General features: G+C 40.0%; 1 protein-coding gene across 3 annotated transcripts in view; it reads right to left on the bottom strand.

Moving 5' to 3' along the window:
- Positions 1-402: 402 nt before the first annotated feature.
- Positions 403-20000, bottom strand: part of LOC132861946 (protein phosphatase 1 regulatory subunit 12B) — an 81755-nt gene continuing 62157 nt past the window's right edge. For all 3 annotated transcript variants that reach the window (XM_060893681.1, XM_060893680.1, XM_060893679.1), the window contains exon 8: positions 403-1554. In XM_060893681.1, the coding sequence (XP_060749664.1) occupies positions 1468-1554 (87 nt within the window). In that variant the 3' untranslated portion in view covers positions 403-1467. The remainder of the gene's footprint in view (positions 1555-20000) is intronic.

The following is a 20000-nucleotide window of genomic DNA, read 5'->3' as shown; positions in this document are numbered from 1 at the left end:
AGCTTCACGCTTGAACCCTAATAATAATAATAATAATAAAAATCCTAACAAAAACAATAGGTTTCCAGCTTCTACAAAGCCAACATAATTATATTACTCTTCTATCACACCTCAAACACTGCTTTGCCATCAAATAACACTGTTCTTGATTAGGTTTATTCTTATCTCAAATCCAGTACATTTTTGGTGCCTATAGGTCAGTATTCTTTATGTGGTGTTCCTCAGGGGTCTATTTTGGCACCACTACTTTTCAACCTATACATGCTCCCACTTGGAAATATTATGAAGAAATGTGGCTTGTCCCCTTCAGGTTGGTGGAAAGCTCCTGCCTCAAGTGGAGGAGTTTAAGTATCTTGGGGTCTTGTTCACGAGTGAGGGAAGGATTGAGTGATAGGTAATAGGTAAACCTTGTAATTAATTTCTTTATTCCAAAGTACAAAAAAATTAAATCAAGTATATTTTCAAAGACAGTCTCAAAGAATACATGACAATGATGACAAGTCACATGCAAAATATACAGAAAAATGTGTATCAGTCAAAATCATTAACTTCTTAAATGCAATATTTCAAAGGACAAAATAACATTACCCAATTATTAGAAGAATACTAATTATATAGTTCTTTGTGTTATCTTTAATCAGTGAATATTCTGCCATCATATTTAGAAACATAGATTGTGGTAATGTGAATACTAATTGTATTAAACACATTGTAACAAGTGTTCTATGATGTGTAAAGGCGAGGTGCATTTATATAATTGTGACATTTAAATTGTATATTCAACAGAGAGCAAGGAGAATGGCATTGGCTTGCATAACGTTTAAGTGTGGTTTTTAAAGGTTATGCCACAAGAAAAAATTAACACTTAGAAGGCACTTAGAAACATTCCTCCAAAAAGATTTGATAATCAACTTTAATTGCATGGAAGATGAGTAAATGATCGTTGTGGTAATGTCTCAGTGTTTAGGGGTTGCCAGATTGTGGGGGCTCTTATGCAGTAGTTTTCCTACAGGCTCACTTCAATATCCACACTCATAAATAGGCTACTTTCTATGGAAGCAATTACCTGCTCCCTGTGCCTAGTCTTTTTAAAACCAAGGCAAAAAAAGTCTTTTTAATTTTTATAAAAACTTTAAAATTGATATTTTCACTTGCTTAGTTTTTGGTTATTTGCTGTTGTGGTTAAACAATTTATACCTCTAAATGTAAGCCATATGTAAGTCAAATGGTAAAAATCCAAGTTCATTTACTTCCAGATTCCACATTACAATATATGTTCTGCCAACCCATAATGTATTAAAATAAGTTAGTTAAGGAGCAGTTGGTTATCTTTTGGCAGTTCATTTATTACGTCTTTATCTTTGTAACGTCAACCATCAAAAGGCAAGTTTAGACAAAGAAATAAGAAAGCATAATTTATTGAGTGGCTGGCCATTAATGCTCAGAAACCTATAGAGCTAATTTTTCTCATTTGGAAAGCTTGCTGATCACTCTGATTAAAGCCCCATTCTCATCCTTTAGATGCTGGTTATCTGACTTCAGCTCTGCCAAAACCTAAGAAAATAAAGAAATTTATTAAAGTACAGAAATAAATTTTGTCACAAAATATGAATAAGATGACTTTATTGACAGTATCAGTTATACAACCTCTAAGGTCAGCTAAAAAGAGACGCAAAGACAAATCACTGTACCTCTAAAGGCACCTCATGACTTCAATTAAAATAAAAAGTTTTATTTCAAAGTCACCTTATGAATTGTGTAATGTTACACTGCAGGCACTGCAGTGTGCATTACACATTTCAAAGTCACCTTATGAATTGTGTAATGCACACTGCAGGCACTGCTTTATGAAGCTCTAGGTATTGCTAAAAAATGTTTAAAAAAGTTCCTGTAAGCACTTTCACCAATATCTAAACAAACAAATGACCACAAAAAACACAACAGATTTCAATATATAGCACTTATTTCCCCAAAAAGTAAAGCAACATTTAGAAACAAGGTGGAAAAAAATGAGAACACCTAAACCCAAACATGATAGCCGTGATTTTTTCAAAAAAATTTCCAAAACTACTTGCTTGTCATCAGAGCACAAGGGGATGTATGATACCAGACTTTGTGCAGTTTTGTTACATTGTCTCAGTACAGAGGGCCAGAGATTTTTCTATACACTGCCAAAAGGAGGTATGAGGCCATGGCGGCTCTTGATGCTCATTTCACGCCAAGAGATAACGTTGCTGCACAGCATAAATTCAGAAAAAAGGACATTTGACAAAGGTATCTAAATCTGCATCTGTCAAAGAAGTGAAAGATGTTATGATGCCTGAACTGACTGTGCCTGAACTGACTGCTCATCAGTCTGCTGCCAAGTAGAGTTGGAGGCACCGCAAGGGAACAAAATACCAGGTGAATTAATTGTTGATACAGGATTGAGTGTTTCCATTCTGCCAGAGTCATTATTCATGAAACATTTTGCAAATTGTGAACTGAAGGAACCTCAAGAGAGGTTAGATACTTACTCATGTGAACCCTTACCAACCTTAGGTTGTTTCACTGCTTCTGTGTCACATGGTGGCTACTGCAAATTTCTATGTGGTCAAAATGGGATCACCACTGTTGGGCATGGACCTAATTAAAGCCCTAAACTGTCACATTGTGGAAGACAGGATTGTGATGCCATCAGCCTCTGCAGTTTCACCCATGCTTGAAGTATGTGATACAGCAGCCAGCTCCATAGGATGTATCAAAGGATTTGTGCACAAGGTACAGATTGAGTCGGTTAAACAAGTCCAGCATAAGCTTCCCAGACTGCCGCTAAGCATAAGGGAGGAGGTTTCCAAGGAAATTGATTGCTTACTGAAGGGTGGAATAATTGAAAAGATTAATGCTTCGCTTTGGGTGTCACCAATCATCGTAACCAGAAAGGGGTTTGGAGAAATCCTGTAATGCGTGGATTTGAGAGACCCTAATCGGGTTGAAATTACCCGATTCTGCCTCATATGATTCTGCCTCATATGGAGAATCTTTTCACAGCACTCAAAGGTGCTACAGAGTGCATACCATCAGCTACCATTACATGATGAATGTCAAAACTTGATTGCATTTATTATTCATGATGAATTATTTCGATTCAGGAAGTGCTCCCTCGGGTTGGCTTCGGCACCTGCCGCCTTTCAAAAAATGATGAGAATGATGAGGGTTTACCAGGAGTACAGAATTACTTGGATGATCTTATTGTGTAAGGCCAAGAAAAAGCCACCCATGACACTAGTCTACAGGCAGTGATGACTTGGCTCAGCAACACTGATCTAAAACTTAAATTAGGCCAGAGCAGAATTCGGTATCTAGGTCATGACGTTTCGTAAGAGGGACTCCATCCTAAGTCTGACTCAGTTGAATCCATAGCAAATGCCCCTCCACCAGCAGACTTGCCTTCATTACGCTGCAACTTACGTCTTGGTTTAATAAGTTCATCCCAAACTATGCAATGGCTGCGTGACATCCTCAGATCATCTCAGAATGGATTTACATGGACAGACGCAGTAGAAGCAAGTTGTTGAGAGCTGAAACAGCTGTTAGTACACAGCCCAGTTCTGGCTTTGTTCAACCCATCTTTACCAACGGTTGTGTCCACCGATGCTTCAGATTACGGTATTGGGGGTGTCCTCACTCAACTGCACCAAGATACATTATAGCTTTATTTACAGAATAGCTTTCGCTTCTTGTACATGGACACCAGCTGAAAGAAAATACAATAAAATTGAGAAAGAGGCATTGGCATGCGTCTGGACAGTAGAACGTTGAAGAACTTACCTTTGGGGCCGGAAGTTTGTGCTGAGGACAGATCACCAAGTGCTGATCACATTACTGGTCACCAGAGGGATGAACAAAGCGGGAATGAGGATAGCTCGATAGTCAGCCAAACTCCTCTGTTTCAACTACAATCTGGAGTACAGACCAGGTAAATAAAATTTTGTAGCTGATTGTATATCATGCCTTCTAGTACCTGATTCAGATGTTGGCCAGGCAGAAGGATTAGGCCTTATTGCAGAGATTTCGAAGGACCTTTCAAGACCTTTCTATGAAGGAGACATGTGAATATTGTCCTGAGTTGTCCAAGCTGAATGCCCAAATCATACGAGGCTGGCCTAAAACACAGAACCAACACAGAACCCCCTTGGTGTCATGAACTAAACAACAGCTAAGAGAATTGTACTGGTGGCCTTGTATGGACTGAGAGGTACATTCCATTGTTGCTTCTTGTTCTGCCTGCCAGTCCTGTGACAAAACCGCACAAACATGCCCAGCTCCATTGCAGTCAGAAAGTTGCAATTGACATAGTAGGAACTTTTAAGAGAGCCACACATTATTGTCATTTTGCTATTATGATGGTGGATTATTATAGCAAGTGGCCAGAGGTTCACCTCAAATGTTACAACAGATCCAGTTACAAAGTTTCTGGCATCTGTGTTTGCGAGGGAAGGTAACCCACTCACCTTACTCAGTGATAATGGTCCTCAGATGACATTTACAGCATTCACTGAAAGAGGAATCAAACACATATGTAGCACTGTTTATTGGCCTTAAGCGAATGGTGCTGTGGAGAGATGGATTCGTGTTTTAAAGGACTGTATCCAAGTAGCTGAAATGCAACAACGTCCCTGGAAGCAAGCGGCCACAGATTTCCTCAAAAATTACAGAGCGACGCCACACACAACCACAGGAGCATCATCATTCGAACTGTTAAGAGGGAGGAAGATGAACACTAAGTTGAACACTCTGTCTGCCACAACTGTTTATGGAGAGGAATAACGGATGTGCATACACAACCGTGTGCAGCGAGTTCAGCAAAAGATGAAAGAGTATACAGATCAGAAACGTGGAACAAAACTAGTAATCTTCAAGTGTGGAGACTGTGTACGTGTACGGAAACCAAGCTTGTACCACAGGCTCAAAAGAAATTCACTGTTCCTTTGTCAGTGGATAAGAAACTCGGACCAAGCACTTATGTCTTGAGTAATGGAAAAAAATGGAACGCTGCTCATTTATCGCTGGTTCCAGAAAACACTTAAACTGTGCTAGAGGAGTAGAACATGGGTTATACAGCCACCAGGATGGTTAAAAGACTATGTAACAGAGTAAAGGGGAAGATTTGTTGTTCAGGGGAAGAACAATTGAAATCAATTGTTGAATGTGTTCATGTGTTGATCAATTTGATGTGTTACCAATTCCCAGAAGTTCATTTATTGCCTAAAAGAAGACTTAATAAAAGGTGTTGACATGAGACTGGATAATCCTCCTTAGAAGTTTTCTAAAGAAATAGGGGAATGTTATGTCCTGTGTTAGTGTTCATAGATAGTAGTATTGGGCCAGTCTGCTAGAGGGCGGGAGTGAATGTAAGAGTTTCAAAGAAGTAGATTAAAACCTGGCTGTTGAAAGTGTTTGTCTTCGTTTTGTCCTTTTGATTGCAATATACACAGCCTAAGACATTACACTGCAGTATTTACTAATTCTTTCCATTTTAAATGCTTCCGATCACCAGATACTTTGAGGGGCCATCATATTCTTAAGCAAATCCACCATGTGAGATCCTTTGATAGTGTTTTCTTTAAAAAATGAATTCACAGTCATCATCCCACAAACCCATGTCTCTGAATTCATAATTTCAGAAATGTTAGCATCTTTTGTACATTTTGGCTTTGGGTGGATCCAAAACTTACTGTTACCGATGCTTCTATTTAGCTTTCTGGTATTTTAGGTGGGTATAGGGTCAGTTGAGTGGTTCTCTTTCGCGAAAATTTGACGCTGCATCAAGGCTTACTCTATGGAAATGCTTCTTTGATAAAGTTGTGTCTGAAGCTCTGTGTGCACACACCACAATTTAATGGCACAGATATGACACATGGCAAAGGAAAATATGCCAAAAAAAGGGCATCTATGTCATGTTACTCCAGCTTATTTGTCTTTAGAAAGCGCTCTGTCTATGTTTGTGACAGTTGTTTGTCCAGTCTGCCTAGATTAGGAGAAAAGAATATTTAAGAGGTGCCAGGAGGTGAACATCATCAACAGGTGCCAGGAGGTGAACCCCCTACCGTGGTGAGCAGTCTGGGCTGTTTTCCAGCCGCACCTGGCCCACTCCTAGCTCAGTCAGAATGGAGAAAAGAGTGTTGCAGCCCAAGCACCTCTGTCAAAGGCTATGGGGGCCACGCTTTGGTACGCTTTCGAGGGGAAATCTTAGGAGCATTGTCTTCTTCTTTGGTCTAGCCCAGGGGTTGGCAACCTTAAACACTCAAAGAGCCATTTGGACCCGTTTCCCACAGGAAAAAATACACAGGGAGCCACAAAACCCATTTGACATCTAAAAATGAAGATAACACTGCATATATCATTTTTTACCTTTATGGAAAGTATAGAAAAAACTGTAGTGTGTTGCATTTATGAAAACTGCTACCGAGTAAACGAAATTTTATTTCTGCAGGCAAACAAAAATATTTTGAACAGGTTGAACTAACCTTAACAAAAAAGATACTGGGTTGAAAGTTACTTTCAAATAAAATGTTCAATGTCAAAATTTTAACTTGCCGGCTGCAGCAAACCAAAAATGCTGTCTGCTTCTGTGTGCCGGATTTCTGTGTGTCTGCAGTTACGACGCATATTTTGAGCGACAAACAAATTAAACTTAAAAATTAAAATTTATTTTAACCCTCTGAGTTATTTTTAGGCCCTGGTTTTGTTATAACCTGACATTTGTGCTTTTTTCAGTTGCTTATAGAATAGAATAGATAAGAATAGAATAGAACGGGGGCATAGAAGCCTTTATTATCGCCACATACTGTATACATTGCAGCATAGAGGAATTCTTTTCTTCACATACCCCAACTGAGGAGGTTGGGGTCAGAGTGCAGGGGCAGCAATGATACAGCACCCCTGGAGCAGGGAGGGTTGAGGGCCTTGCTCAAGGGCCCAGCAGTGGCAGCTTGGCTGTGCTGGGCCTTGAACCCAAAATTATGAACTTCAAAATTATGTGAAAATCATCTTGTTTACTCGCTCACAGAAAACAATATATTGATTTAAATTTTCTAAGACACTTTTTGTTTTTAAAGGGCATATGCGAGTAGGCGTCAACTATCATGCATATTAATGTAATTCACACCTGAGAAGACAAAGGCCTGCATAATGAGCTGCATAATGAGCCTTTCAGGCAGGTGTGTGACTGAGACAGGAGTTACAAGAAAGAATGTGAGGACAAAATAAATGTGTATATATTTTGTTTGTAGTTTATTTAGAATATTTAACTATCACACAAAATAACTTTAAAAGTAAGTAATAACACAGAAGACACAATCAAGGCAAAACTGTGCAAAAAAAAGTGTCAACAGGAAGAGTGCACGATAAAAAAGGGTGTAAGGTTTGTAGAAGCCCACTGACCTACTCTGTCACATAGTACCCAGAATTGAACAGTTATACATCTTTGTGCCACTCTAGGAAACAGTTCCTTTTCAGCTGAACACACAAGTGAACATCACGTGCCTGGCATTTCTATGTAATGCTAAGTAATTCTATAATGAAGATTGATGTTTTATGCCATGTCTCAGGGGCGTGTACGTGGTTACCTGAATCACCTCAGTTCATTTCCATATGAACAGCGCGCTCAGAGGGAGGCGGGAACACATTAGCTATAATTAGGCGAAACAGGAGAAACCGGACCACTCCTTACTTCCTTACGGATTACATAAAAATAGATTATTTGTTTTTGACTTGAATTTGTTTATTTAAAAGTAGACATTTCAAGCTTTCTATTTATCTTGTCTTTGAGGCATGTATTCGCTGAGATTCGGGTTGTTTTATTTGTCTGTGAAGAGTGGTGACCGAGACCGAGATGGCAGAGAACGCACTCTGTTTATTTTCTTTATTCTACAAAAGCACAGTGTTTTGTTGTTATGATGCGTGTATACAAATAAAAGTAGATTCGATTGATGTATTGCTCTTATCTGTACGATCAAAACTGAAAGTGTAATTTAAGTTCTTTTCGGCCTTATCAGGAGATTATGCCATAAAACGTGTATCCGCGTTAATGGACTCCAGAGGGTTAATGTTACAAGAGCATCATATTCTTAGAATTACATTAAAAAAAAAAAAAACTAAAATAAAATAAATTTAAATTAAATATTTATTTTCCAAATCTACAGGGAGCCACAGCAGAGGGATGAAAGAGCCACTTGCAGCTCCGGAGCCGCGGTTTGTCGACCCCTGGTCTAGCCCTAACACCATGCACATTTACGAAGTGCATGGACGCTGCCCTGGCACCACTGTATCTCCAGGGAATCCGTGTACTGAATTACCTGAATGACTGGCTCATTCTGGACAGTCAAAGACTATGGCAGCCAGTCATCAAGATGCTGTGCTTGCCCATATGGAGTCTCTAGGCCTCAGGTTGAAGATAGAGAAGTGTATGCTTTCTGCTTCTCAGAGAACCACCTTTCTGGTGGTAGTTTGGGATTTCACTACGATGCAGGGATGTCTATCTCCCATTCAGATGACGTCCATCTTGTCATCAGTAAAAGCTATTTGGCTAGGCCTAAGCCTCCCTGTCACCAAGATGCAGAGTGCTTTGCCTCATGGTGGCAGTAGCAAAGGTTATCCCTTTGCATCTGTTCCCTCATTTTATGTTACCTACTGGTCTCTTGTTTTTTGCGCAGTGTCAGGCAGCTTAGATCATCCTGCCGACCGTGCCTTCCTTTCTGGGTCCTCCTGGAGGGGCTGCTGTGAGCCCATGGAGTCAGTGGAGTCATGATCTCTTGAAGACAGCTTTGTTCTTATCCTTGGCCTATCTCTTAGTCACCCCACCTGACTAGAATTTGTGGCATGTCCAAAAGGCGTTCCTGCAACCCAGGGCTGGATATGTCCCAAAGGTGCCCAGGATGGCCAATTGTCCTGTCATCTTGCAGGCCTACTGTCCTCTGCCCCATGAGTTGATGGAACAGGGGAGGCTGCCTTTGCTTTGCCCAGTAAGGGCTTTGAGAACTTAGGTCCACCACTCTCTAGATTTATATATGTCCTTTTTGTTTCAAAAGATTCTCTTTGATCCACAAAGATTCCAATTTTTCTTTTTTTTTCAGTATGTTCTCTCTGAGTATGGCTAGTTTAACATATGCTCAGAATGAGTATATGATTACTAATTTAGAGTTCAGATGTTGTCCAGTGTTTTCAGGCAATCCCACATCATGTTGGATTACTTTAGAGATCTGTTCAATTTGAAAAACCTTTTTTCAGTTTTCAGAATTTGGGTAACACAATGCAAAGGACATTTTTCTCTGTTATGAGAGATGTATAGGTGTTTTGTTTTTTCCTGAACATCTTCTGAACGGACAAATTTTTCCTCTAGCTGCACCTCAGCATTGACTAATTGGATTACCGTTTCAAGGTAATTGTCTAAAAAATGTTCATGTTTACTCTGAATGGAATAAATGGACAGAAAAGACTGCAATTTGATGGCCGCATTATTGAACACACAATGACAACTTGAGCAAATCTCCTCCAATTTCAACTGTGACTGCATATTTAGGCATATGGCATAGTTTCCATAATATGATTTCATAAGATCATCTTAATCATGCTAAAAAAAAAAAAAAAGCAAATTTTGAGGAAACAACGGTCTATGTTGTTGAGCTATTTCTGGAGTTGAGATGATGTTCAGTAGTTGTGTGAGCTAGTGTAACCGAGTTAAACTCTCATTCAGCTGGTCAAATCAGTTAAAACGTTTCTGTGCCATATCTTTCATAGAGTATTCTCAGCAATTTTAAGTTCTCTTTGATGCATCTACTCGAGGATTCAGAGGCACTGTACAACAAATTGCATATTTCACAGTAAGACTGTTTTCTGCTATGAAATATAAGATAAAACCCAAGAGCTACATTATCTAATTCCTGAAGGCACATTAAATGGGTATGTTCAGGGCAGTATAGAATAAAAAAGAATAAAAAAAATAAATAAATAAAGGCATTGGCATGACCATTTGGGTCCAGACCTTAATCTGCTGCAGTGGGATCTTGATAGAATTGTGCACCAATAAATGCCCTAAAATTATTAATTTACTAAAGCAATGATGTAAAGAAGTGCGTGTAAAAACAAATTATGATTATGCAAACAATAAAGGATCTGTTATGAGCGCCATGATGGCTCCCTCTGCTGGTCTGCAGAGGACTTTGCTGCACTTTCTCATCAGGACTACTTCCCACAATATATTGCACCACCAGCTCAGCACACCTGTTTCCTGTTTGTAATCACCTGGGGTCTCATTTATAAAGCGTGCGTACGCACAAAACGGGGCTGGAAACGTGCGTACGCCAGTTTTCGCGCAAAGGTTGTGATCTATAAAAATCCAACTTGACGGGAAAATGTGCGCACCTTTAAGCAAACTTTGAGACGTGCGTACGCACATTCTGGAGACAAAGGGAATTGGCGACACAGATGGTGAGGTCGTGAACTGAAGTTAGATTGTAGAAAATACATGTGAGAAGAACGATTATAAGAATTAATGACATTTAATTTTCACCCCATTTCATACGTTATATCCACATTATCATGAGGACTAAATCCAACAGTGTTATTTGTGCCGATTGTTTTAGGCTATATACATCTAGTAAAATACAAACGTAATTCAAAATGTATTAAAAATAAAATAATAATAATAATAATAATAATAATAATAATCAGCGCTACTCCGTCCAGGGTATATCCTGCCCAATGACGCCTGAGGATAGGCACAGGCTCCCCGTGACCCGAGTAGTTCGGATAAGCGGTAGAAGATGAATGAATGAATGAATAATCAGCGCTGCCTTACAGTCACATTGTCACAACGGGAGCGCAGGAGGAGATGGCGCGACTACATGTGATACAGAATAGCATGAAATACCCTTTTATTAGAGAAATGCAGAACACAGTGTAAAAACGAAATATTTTCCTTAATGTACATATAGCTATAATAAAATGTCAAAGTCTGCAAATACAGTCATGAAGCACAATCGCTACTCATCATCGGTCCTATTACGGTGTTCATTACAAAACCGTCATGAAGAAGTATGTGTTCACTATAACATTTTCGGCTTAAATTTTCGCCCACAAATTAATTCGGTGATTTTGTCAAGGTGTTAACGATCAGTCTAATTGCTAGAAACATATAAATCCTCCGGTGACCCGGGTATGTAATGCTTCATGATGGCACTGCTGGCACTGTTGGAGGATTACGCCAATGGCAGAATAAGGAGAGAACGAGTTTTCAGGGACCATGAAGATATCCTGTCCCATTATGATGACTGGCTAATAAGCCAATTTAGATTCCCTAGAGCTGTGCTCTTAGATCTATGTGTTGAATTGGGTCCAGTATTAGAGAGGGCAACACGCCGGAACCATGCCATCCCAGTCCAAATACAAGTCCTCACCACTCTGGGGTTCTTGGCAACCGGCTGTTTCCAGCGGGACTTGGCAGACAGGTAAATTATTTATATAAAAAGAACTATAAGTAATCCTCAACTTTGTCTCTAAGACCTTTTTGTATATGAAATAATTCTATTGGAATCTATCATCTCACCCTATAGGTCTGGTATATCACAGCCGTCCCTGAGTGCCATAATATCTGTCGTTTTGAATGGTATACAGTACTTAATATGGGTAGTCGATACATCAGGTTCCCCTACACTGTGTGAGAACAGGCCGAAATTAAAATGCAATTTGCAGCAATGTCTGGTTTTCCAAATGTAATCGGCGCAATTGCCTGTGCTCATGTTGCTATAAGTTCACATCTAAAAATGAATTTGCTTATCTTAATAGAAAGCATGTGCATTCTATTAATGTGCAAATCATATGTGACTCCAACATGACCCTCACAAACATTGTGGCACGCTGGCCTGGTTCAACACATGATTCCTTTATCTTGACACGTAGCAGTGTAGGGAACAGACTAAATGCAGGCGCAGTACGTTATGAGTGGCTTCTTGGTGAGTTTAACAATATTAAAAAGTAGAAACTGTAACAATTTTGTTTTTAATATAATTATAACAATGTTGCTTTTAATATAATTATAACCTGCAGGCGACAGTGGCTACCCCCTGAGACGCTGGCTCTTCACCCCATTTTTAAACCCGCAGAGCGCAGAGGAAACTCATTATAACGAGGTCCACTCTCGTGCCCGCGCAGTGATTTGCATTGACTATTTATGGTTAAAAATGGGCGTGTACAGGGCGGGATTTCACGTACGCACATCTGCGGGTGATCTGTGATTTATAAAGGGAACATTGCTTAGAGGAGTGCGTACGCACGGTTTTATAAATCGGAATTTTTTTTGGCGTACGCCATTTTTGGCTTTTGGGCGTACGTAAACTTTTAGTAGGGATCCTACGCACAGTTTTATAAATGAGACCCCTGGGGAAATATTGTTTCACGTGCCTGTGATAGTGATGCCTCCCTCCTAGACGCGCTGAACGACTTCTATGCCCGGTTTGAGGTACAGAACAACGTAACGGCAAGGAAGACCATCCCTCCCCCGACGACTCTGACTATCCACGGTGACATGAGGAGAACTCTATGCAAAGATAACCCAGGGAAGGATGCTGGGCCAGACAACATTCCTGGCAGGGTGCTCAGAGAATGTGCAGAACAGCTAGAGGATGTCTTTACTGACATCAACATTTTCCTGAGCAGCGCCGTTGTTCCTACGTGCCTCAAGGCTACCACCATTGTCCCCGTCCCAAAGAAGTCTACAGTGTCCTGCCTCAATGACTATCATCCCGTCGCACTCACACCTATCGTTATGAAGTGCTTCGAGAAGCTTGTCATGAGGCACATCAAGATCAAGCTACCACCCTCACTGGACCCCCTACAGTTCACGTACCGTCCAAACCACTCCACAGATGATGCCATTGCCACAGCCCTCCATTTAGCCCTCACCCACCTGGAAAATAAAGACACTTATGTACGAATGCTGTTCATAGACTTTAGTTCAGCATTCAACACAATCATCCCTCAGCACCTGATTGGGAAGCTGAGCCTGCTGGTACTAAACACCTCCCTGGATGAAACAACTGGATCCTGGACTTCCTGACTGGGAGACCTCAGTCAGTCCGGATTGGGAACAGCAACTCCAGCACCACCACACTGAGAACTGGAGCTCCTCAGGGCTGGGTGCTCAGTCCACTGCTGTTCACTCTGCTGACTCATGACTGTGCAGCAATGCACAGATCGAACTACATCATCAAGTTCGCCGATGACACGACTGTGGTGGGTCTCATCAGCAAGAACGACGAGTCAGCAGTTCAGAGAGGAGGTGCAGCTAACTACCTGGTGTAGAACCAACAACCTGTCTCTCAATGTTGATAAAACTAAAACTCCTTTTTTACTTTTTTGCTCTTTGCACACACTGTCTAGCATTTCAGTCATTTTTGCACATACTGTACAATATTTCAGTCGTTTTGCACATACTGTACAATATCTCAGTTGTTTGCCGTTTTTGCACAATCCTACACATTATCTCAGGGACCCTGCTGCTAAGAAACTGTGTTCATTCTAGTATTACTGCATGCAATATTGTCTGAACATACAGTATTTACGCTGGTCAGTGCTGTTTCTGTTTATTGTCTTTTGTGTATTGTATTTTTTATATTGTCTTGTAACTTTTCGTCTGCACTGTCTTTTGTTTTGCATTGTCTTGTCTTGTCCTGCACTGTTTACACCAGGTTGCACAGTTGCACTTTATGTGGCTAGGACTACTTACTAAATCCTTAGCCCTGTCTTTGTTTTATGTAGCATCATGATCCTGGAGAAATGTTGTCTCCTTTCGCTATGTACTGCAACAGCTATATATGGTTGAAATGACAATAAAAGCTTCTTGACTTGAATTGCTCATTTGTAAAAAATGAAATAAAATATAAGTTGCCCAGGATTAGCCAAATGCCGTAAACGTAAATGTCTTCAGGAAGCTGTTTGTCCATGTGATTCCTCAGTCTATTTTGTTATCTGTCTTATCTATTTTGCTGTGTCTCTTCCTGATATGGAAAGCAAATTAATTTAAAATATGTGTTCTGCCCCAGATCTTCTAGAGATGAAGACTCGCACACTTTTTGAGTTGTTTGTTTGGTAGCGGAGCAAATTTAATCAGCTATAGAGGGAGCATAGTGAGAGGTATTTCTTTTAAGAAGCTCCACTCTTTCCTGGCTTTATTTTCATGAAATTGACAGAAGCGGAGCATGAGACAGGGAATCCTCTTTCTCTCACCCTCTCCACTGACTCTGAAGGTCACAGTTTGGACTCAAATGCACGCTGCATGAAGAAGTGTACACATAATTATGTGCATATTACACAAACTGAGAATATTTGTTTTCATTTTAAATCCTGTTGTGCTTCTAGCTTGAAATGCCCTTCTTGAAAGGCTTCAATGAAACAGAGCACTTTGTTGTTAAAGACCCTGGTTAAAACCTCTGGTCCCAAATGTGGAGCTTGTTGTGAAATCAGTACACTTCTCACAAACACCTTCTTCAGAGGCTGAATCTGAGGGCTGCAGGCTGACCTATTTTAAGCACTGGAGCCCTTGTATTCAGCCTCTGAAAATATTCTAACCCTAAACTGGCTCTTATGTTAGCCTTGTTCTCTTTCAAAGAGTAGAACATTTGCAGGCCCTATCAGAATCCTCCTCCTGCCTATAGTTCAAGATTGAGAAGTTTGAGTTATACTATATAGGTTCTTGTGTTAGGTTCTCACCTTACATGCCTGTCTTCTGTCCCATGAATCTTTGTAACAGGGAAGGCTATGCCTGTTGTGCTCAGTTTGGCCCAAATCTGGCCTGTAGTGTAAGCACTCTCAACCCTTGACTGCTTTAAGGGCCACAGTCAAAGTTGAGCACCAGATTTTGCACAGAACTGAAGCATTTAGAGGTTTATGAAATGAATATACAGGCAGATAGTCAGATGAAAATACTAATTACATTATTTCTATTATTATTAGGGTTCAAGCGCGAAGCGCTGGAAACCTATTGTTTTTGTTAGGATTTTTATTATTATTATTAGGGTTCAAGCACAAAGCACTGGAAACCTATTGTTTTTGTTAGGATTATTATTATTATTATTATTATTATTATTATTATAATTCAGCGCCCCAAAACGTGTTTGTCCCCATAACCCCTAAACCCCTAAAACCCCTATGTCCAAATCTCAAGTGCTTATATCATTGGAATCCTTGGCTCATGACTTAAAAAACTTATATCTCCAATTTCATTTCGCTATCGTGCATTTTATCCGAAACCTACTTTTGCTAACTAGTCCTAGGTTTTTCGCCTGATCAAGACCAATCCAGTGCAGTAATATTCTCTGGAGTCCCACTGACAATAATTTTCGAAAAAAAGTCGAAATTTTGATTCAGGGTCCTTAAGGGGCCCCAAAAAGTTTGGACTGTGAGGAGCCAGTTTTACTAAAATGTCAATGACTCAAGAATTAAATGAGCTATCAACACCAAACTTGGGACACATGTGAAAGAGGTCTAACTGAGGTCACAGTTCAAAAATCGTGGTGATTGGCCAGTTCGTGGCGCTATAACAGAAAAATCACTAAAAACAGCCATTTTTTAAAAAAAAGCCCTCTAGCGCCCCCAACAGTCCAAAAACCCAATTTTGTGCTGACTTGTAAGGCAAAGATTCTGATTCTGGTTCTGACTCGGAGTGGGTGGGGCCTAACCCGGAAGTAGGTTTGTCTTGAAATGGGCGGGGCTTTAACCGGTAATAATTAATTTGTAATATTTATAACACTAGCTTACTACCTTTATGTTTTTATGAAATACAGCAAAAACGTGTCAGATACACAGTGTCTGGTTACTGGTTAGAGACAGCTGAAGGTTTAAAAAAGAAAAAAAATCTCCGACAGGCAGAGACGCAATGCGAGTCGCCAGAGGTGGGAGTAAGTCACACATGTGCAAGTCACAAGTAAGTCTCAAGTCTTAACCTTCAAGTCTCAAGCAAGTCCGAGTCATTCTTTGTTAGAGTCAAGTCAAGTCAAGTCATTGCTTTATGTCAAGCAAGTCAAGTCAAGTCGTAGCTTGAGTAAAGCAAGTCACTGGCAAGTCATACAAGTTTGATGATTTAACTAAATGTATATATTAAACAAAGTTAAATCTACAGTATTTATGGACTATGAGAGTTTTATTTGCAACAAAAAATGATTATATGCATTTATTTGTAAAAGGTGTCCACATACAGGTGAGTTGTAAATACAATATAAATCTAAAAATGAATAAAAATCAAAACTACAAAGCCTACAAAGATGTAAATGTAACAGAAATAAGGCCAACATAAAAGCATGAAAAGTTTCAATATGCCTCAAACATGGCAGAAGACCATGGAAAAGTATATATATAAAAAAGTACAATGGTTTCTGTGCAACCAAATGGCATTTTTTGAACAGGCATTCCCTTTTAATGGGACATGAACACATCCTTAAATTAGATCCTTCCTTTTTAACAACAACAATAATAACAACAACAATCAATCACGTCAATCAAAAAACGTAAATTATTGAATCACACAAACCTTGAAGTGAATTAACTATTGGAGAGAGAGAGAGAGAGAGAGAGAGAGATGATTGGAGTAAGTGTAATTTATTAATTAAAGGGATAGTTCACCTAAAAATGAAAATTCTATCATCTTTTTCTCATCCTCATGATGTTACAAACCTGTATAAATTTCTTTGTTTTGATGAACACACATGTAGATATTTTGAGGAATGTTTGTAACCAAACCATTCATGAGCCCCATTCACTTCCATAGTGGGAAAAAAGAATGCTATGGAAGTGAATGGGGCTCATGAATGGTTTGGTTACAAACATTCCTTAAAATATCTTCCTCCGTGTTCATCAAAACAAAGAAATTTATACAGGTTTATAACATCATGAGGGTGAGAAATTGATGACAGAATTTTTTTATTTTTGGGTGAACTATCCCTTTAAATTGAATGTGTGTGCGTGTGCATGCGAGACAAGAATATGGCTCTGCTTGCAACTCTGAAGTTTTTTATTTTTATTGTTATATTTATGTTTTTTATATATATATATATATGTGCATCCCCATAAACGATCCATACGCTTTTCACTCAAAGCCTAACACTGAAGACCAATTATAAGTGCTATTGCAAAACAGCTGACATTTCAACATAAACAGTGACCAACCATTTACACTACATTGCGCTTGCAAAAAATTATATTTGATAAAAAATTAGAACTTTGTCACTCAATTGTGAGCGATGTGGTCGCATACTGCTGTTCTTCTCTTCTCATCTTGCACAAAATCCCGGTACCCGGACTTAATTATTTTTGGTGTAGCGCCTTCCATGTTTCGTCACGACTGTTAAGGTTTATTAGTTAGTGCACGCGCTCCCTCTGCTTGCCTGCTGCGTCACGTGATTAGATTACGCTCTTGCGTGCGTTTAAAAACAGATTTTAAAAAATAAACAAAAAAAAAAACAAGTTATTTTGAGTCATTTAACTCAAGTCCGAGTCAAGTCTCAAGTCATGTATGTCAAGTCAAAGTCAAGTCGAGTCTTTTTTTAATATTTGTCAAGCAAGTCTCAAGTCTCAACTGTGCGACTTAAGTCCGACTCGAGTCAAGTCATATGACTCGAGTCCCTCATCTCTGCGAGTCGCATTCTACCAAGCAAGCACCACGTCTGAACGAACCCACGTTTAAAAGAACTCTACTGGTTAGTAAGTACGTATTATTAACGTTACAACCTGAAGTAAAAAGCTGAAGAAACCCTAAACGTTAACGGAAAAGACCCGCGAACCCGAGTGACTGAGGGAGAGACAGAGAGCTGTTCTGTGTGTGACTGTGAGTGAGCAGAGCGAGACACAGCAGCACAATACATCTGTATGTGTGTAGGGAAGGGGCACTGTGACTAGCCTATCACTGTAGGGGAGGGGCGCTGTGACTAGCCTATCACTGTAGGGGAGGGGTGCTGTGACTAGCCTATCACAGAACGCTGACACAATCAGCTAGCCAATGATGATTTTCATTCAATCCGAGCACAGATATTGACTTGTATTACTCGTATAATACTCGTAGTATACATATACTCGTATAATACACTGTAGCATGACATATGTAGCATGACATGACATATATTGTGGCACCCTCTGTAACTTCAGCTTCAGCGCCCCAAAACGTGTTTGTCCCCATAACCCCTAAACCCCTAAAACCCCTATGTCCAAATCTCAAGTGCTTTATATCATTGGAATCCTTGGCTCATGACTTAAAAAATGTATATCTCCAATTTCATTTCCGCCATTAAATTTTTTCGCTATAGCGCATTTTATCCGAAACCTACTTTTGCTAACTAGTCCTAGGTTTTTCGCCTGATCAAGACCAATCCAGTGCAGTAATATTCTCTGGAGTCTCAATGACAATAATTTCGAGAAAAAAAGTCGAAATTTTGATTCAGGGTCCTTAAGGGGCCCCAAAACGTTTGGACTGTGAGGAGCCAGTTTTACTAAAATGTCAATAACTAAAGAACTAAATGAGCTATCAACACCAAACTTGGGACGCATGTGAAAGAGGTCAAACTGAGGTCACAGTTCAAAAACCGTGGCGATTGGCCACTTCGTGGCGCTATAACGGAAAAATCACTAAAAACAGCCATTTTTAAAAAAAAAAAAAGCCCTCTAGCGCCCCCAACAGTCCAAAAACGCAATTGTGTGCTGACTTGTAAGGCAAAGATTCTGATTCTGGTTCTGACTCGGAGTGGGTGGGGCCTAACCCGGAAGTAGGCGGGGCTTTAACCGGTAATAACTGTAGGGGAGGGGCGCTGTGACTAGCCTATCACAGAACGCTGACACAATCAGCTAGCCAATGATGATTTTCATACAATCCGAGCACAGATATTGACTCGTATTACTCGTATAATACTCGTACTCGGCAGAAGTGCTTTATCCGTACCGGATACTCGTTTCAGCCGAGTATCCGGCTCATCTCTAATGGATATGACTTTGTTTATTTTAGGGAAAACTGGACGGGTGAGTACTTCACATGACATATGTTGTGGCACCCTCTGTAGCATGACATATGTAGTATGACATGACATATATTGACATGTCAATCCAAAGGCCTTAAACGCTTGAACCCGGGAAATGCTGCTTGCAGCTTTAATTATTATTATTATTATTATTATTATTATTATTATTATTATTATTATTATCATTATTATTCCACCCTAGAAACGGTCGTGCAGCCCAAACCGTAAGGCCTAGAGAGCTCAAACTTGGTCAGATGGTAGAACTGGTCACAGTTACTCAGGGCCAAAATCTCAGCGGAATCGGACAATCTGGGGCGCTTCAGCACCCCAAAACGCGTTTGTGCCCATAGGTCCAAAAACCCAATTTTGTGCTGACTCGTAAGGCAAAGTCTCAGAATCAGAATCAGAATGGTCTTTATTCACACAACTAGTAAAGGCAGAATAATAATATATGTATTTATAAATTATATATATAATATATATTGATATATGACATGTCTATGTTGTGCTAACTTTTTGATTTCGCTAATCTTGGGGGCGGGGCTACACGTGATGTCACGTGACGTGACCAAAACACGTGTGAGGCAGTTGCCCTCATCGGGCTGAGTGTTTTGATATATGACATGCCCATGTTGTGGTAACTTTTTGATTTCGCTTACTTTGGGGGCGGGGCTACGCGTGAAGTCACGTGACGTGACCAAAACACGTGTGAGGCAGTTCTCCTCATCGGGCTGAGTGTTTTGATATATGACATGTCTATGTTGTGCTAACTTTTGGATTTCGCTTACTAAGGGGGCGGGGCTACACGTGACGTCACCAAAACACACGTGAGGCACTTCCCCTCATTGGGCTGAGTGCTTTGATATATGACACGTCCATGTTGTTCAAAATTTATGATTTCGCTTGTTTTGGGGGCGGGGCTACACGTGACGTCACGTGACGTGACCAAAACACGCGTTAGGC

The sequence above is a fragment of the Tachysurus vachellii genome, chromosome 19 (assembly GCF_030014155.1).
Source record: "Tachysurus vachellii isolate PV-2020 chromosome 19, HZAU_Pvac_v1, whole genome shotgun sequence".
NCBI classification, from domain to species: Eukaryota; Metazoa; Chordata; class Actinopteri; order Siluriformes; family Bagridae; genus Tachysurus; species Tachysurus vachellii.
Note: the sequence above shows the minus strand (reverse complement) of the source record. Positions and strands in the feature narration are given on the sequence as shown.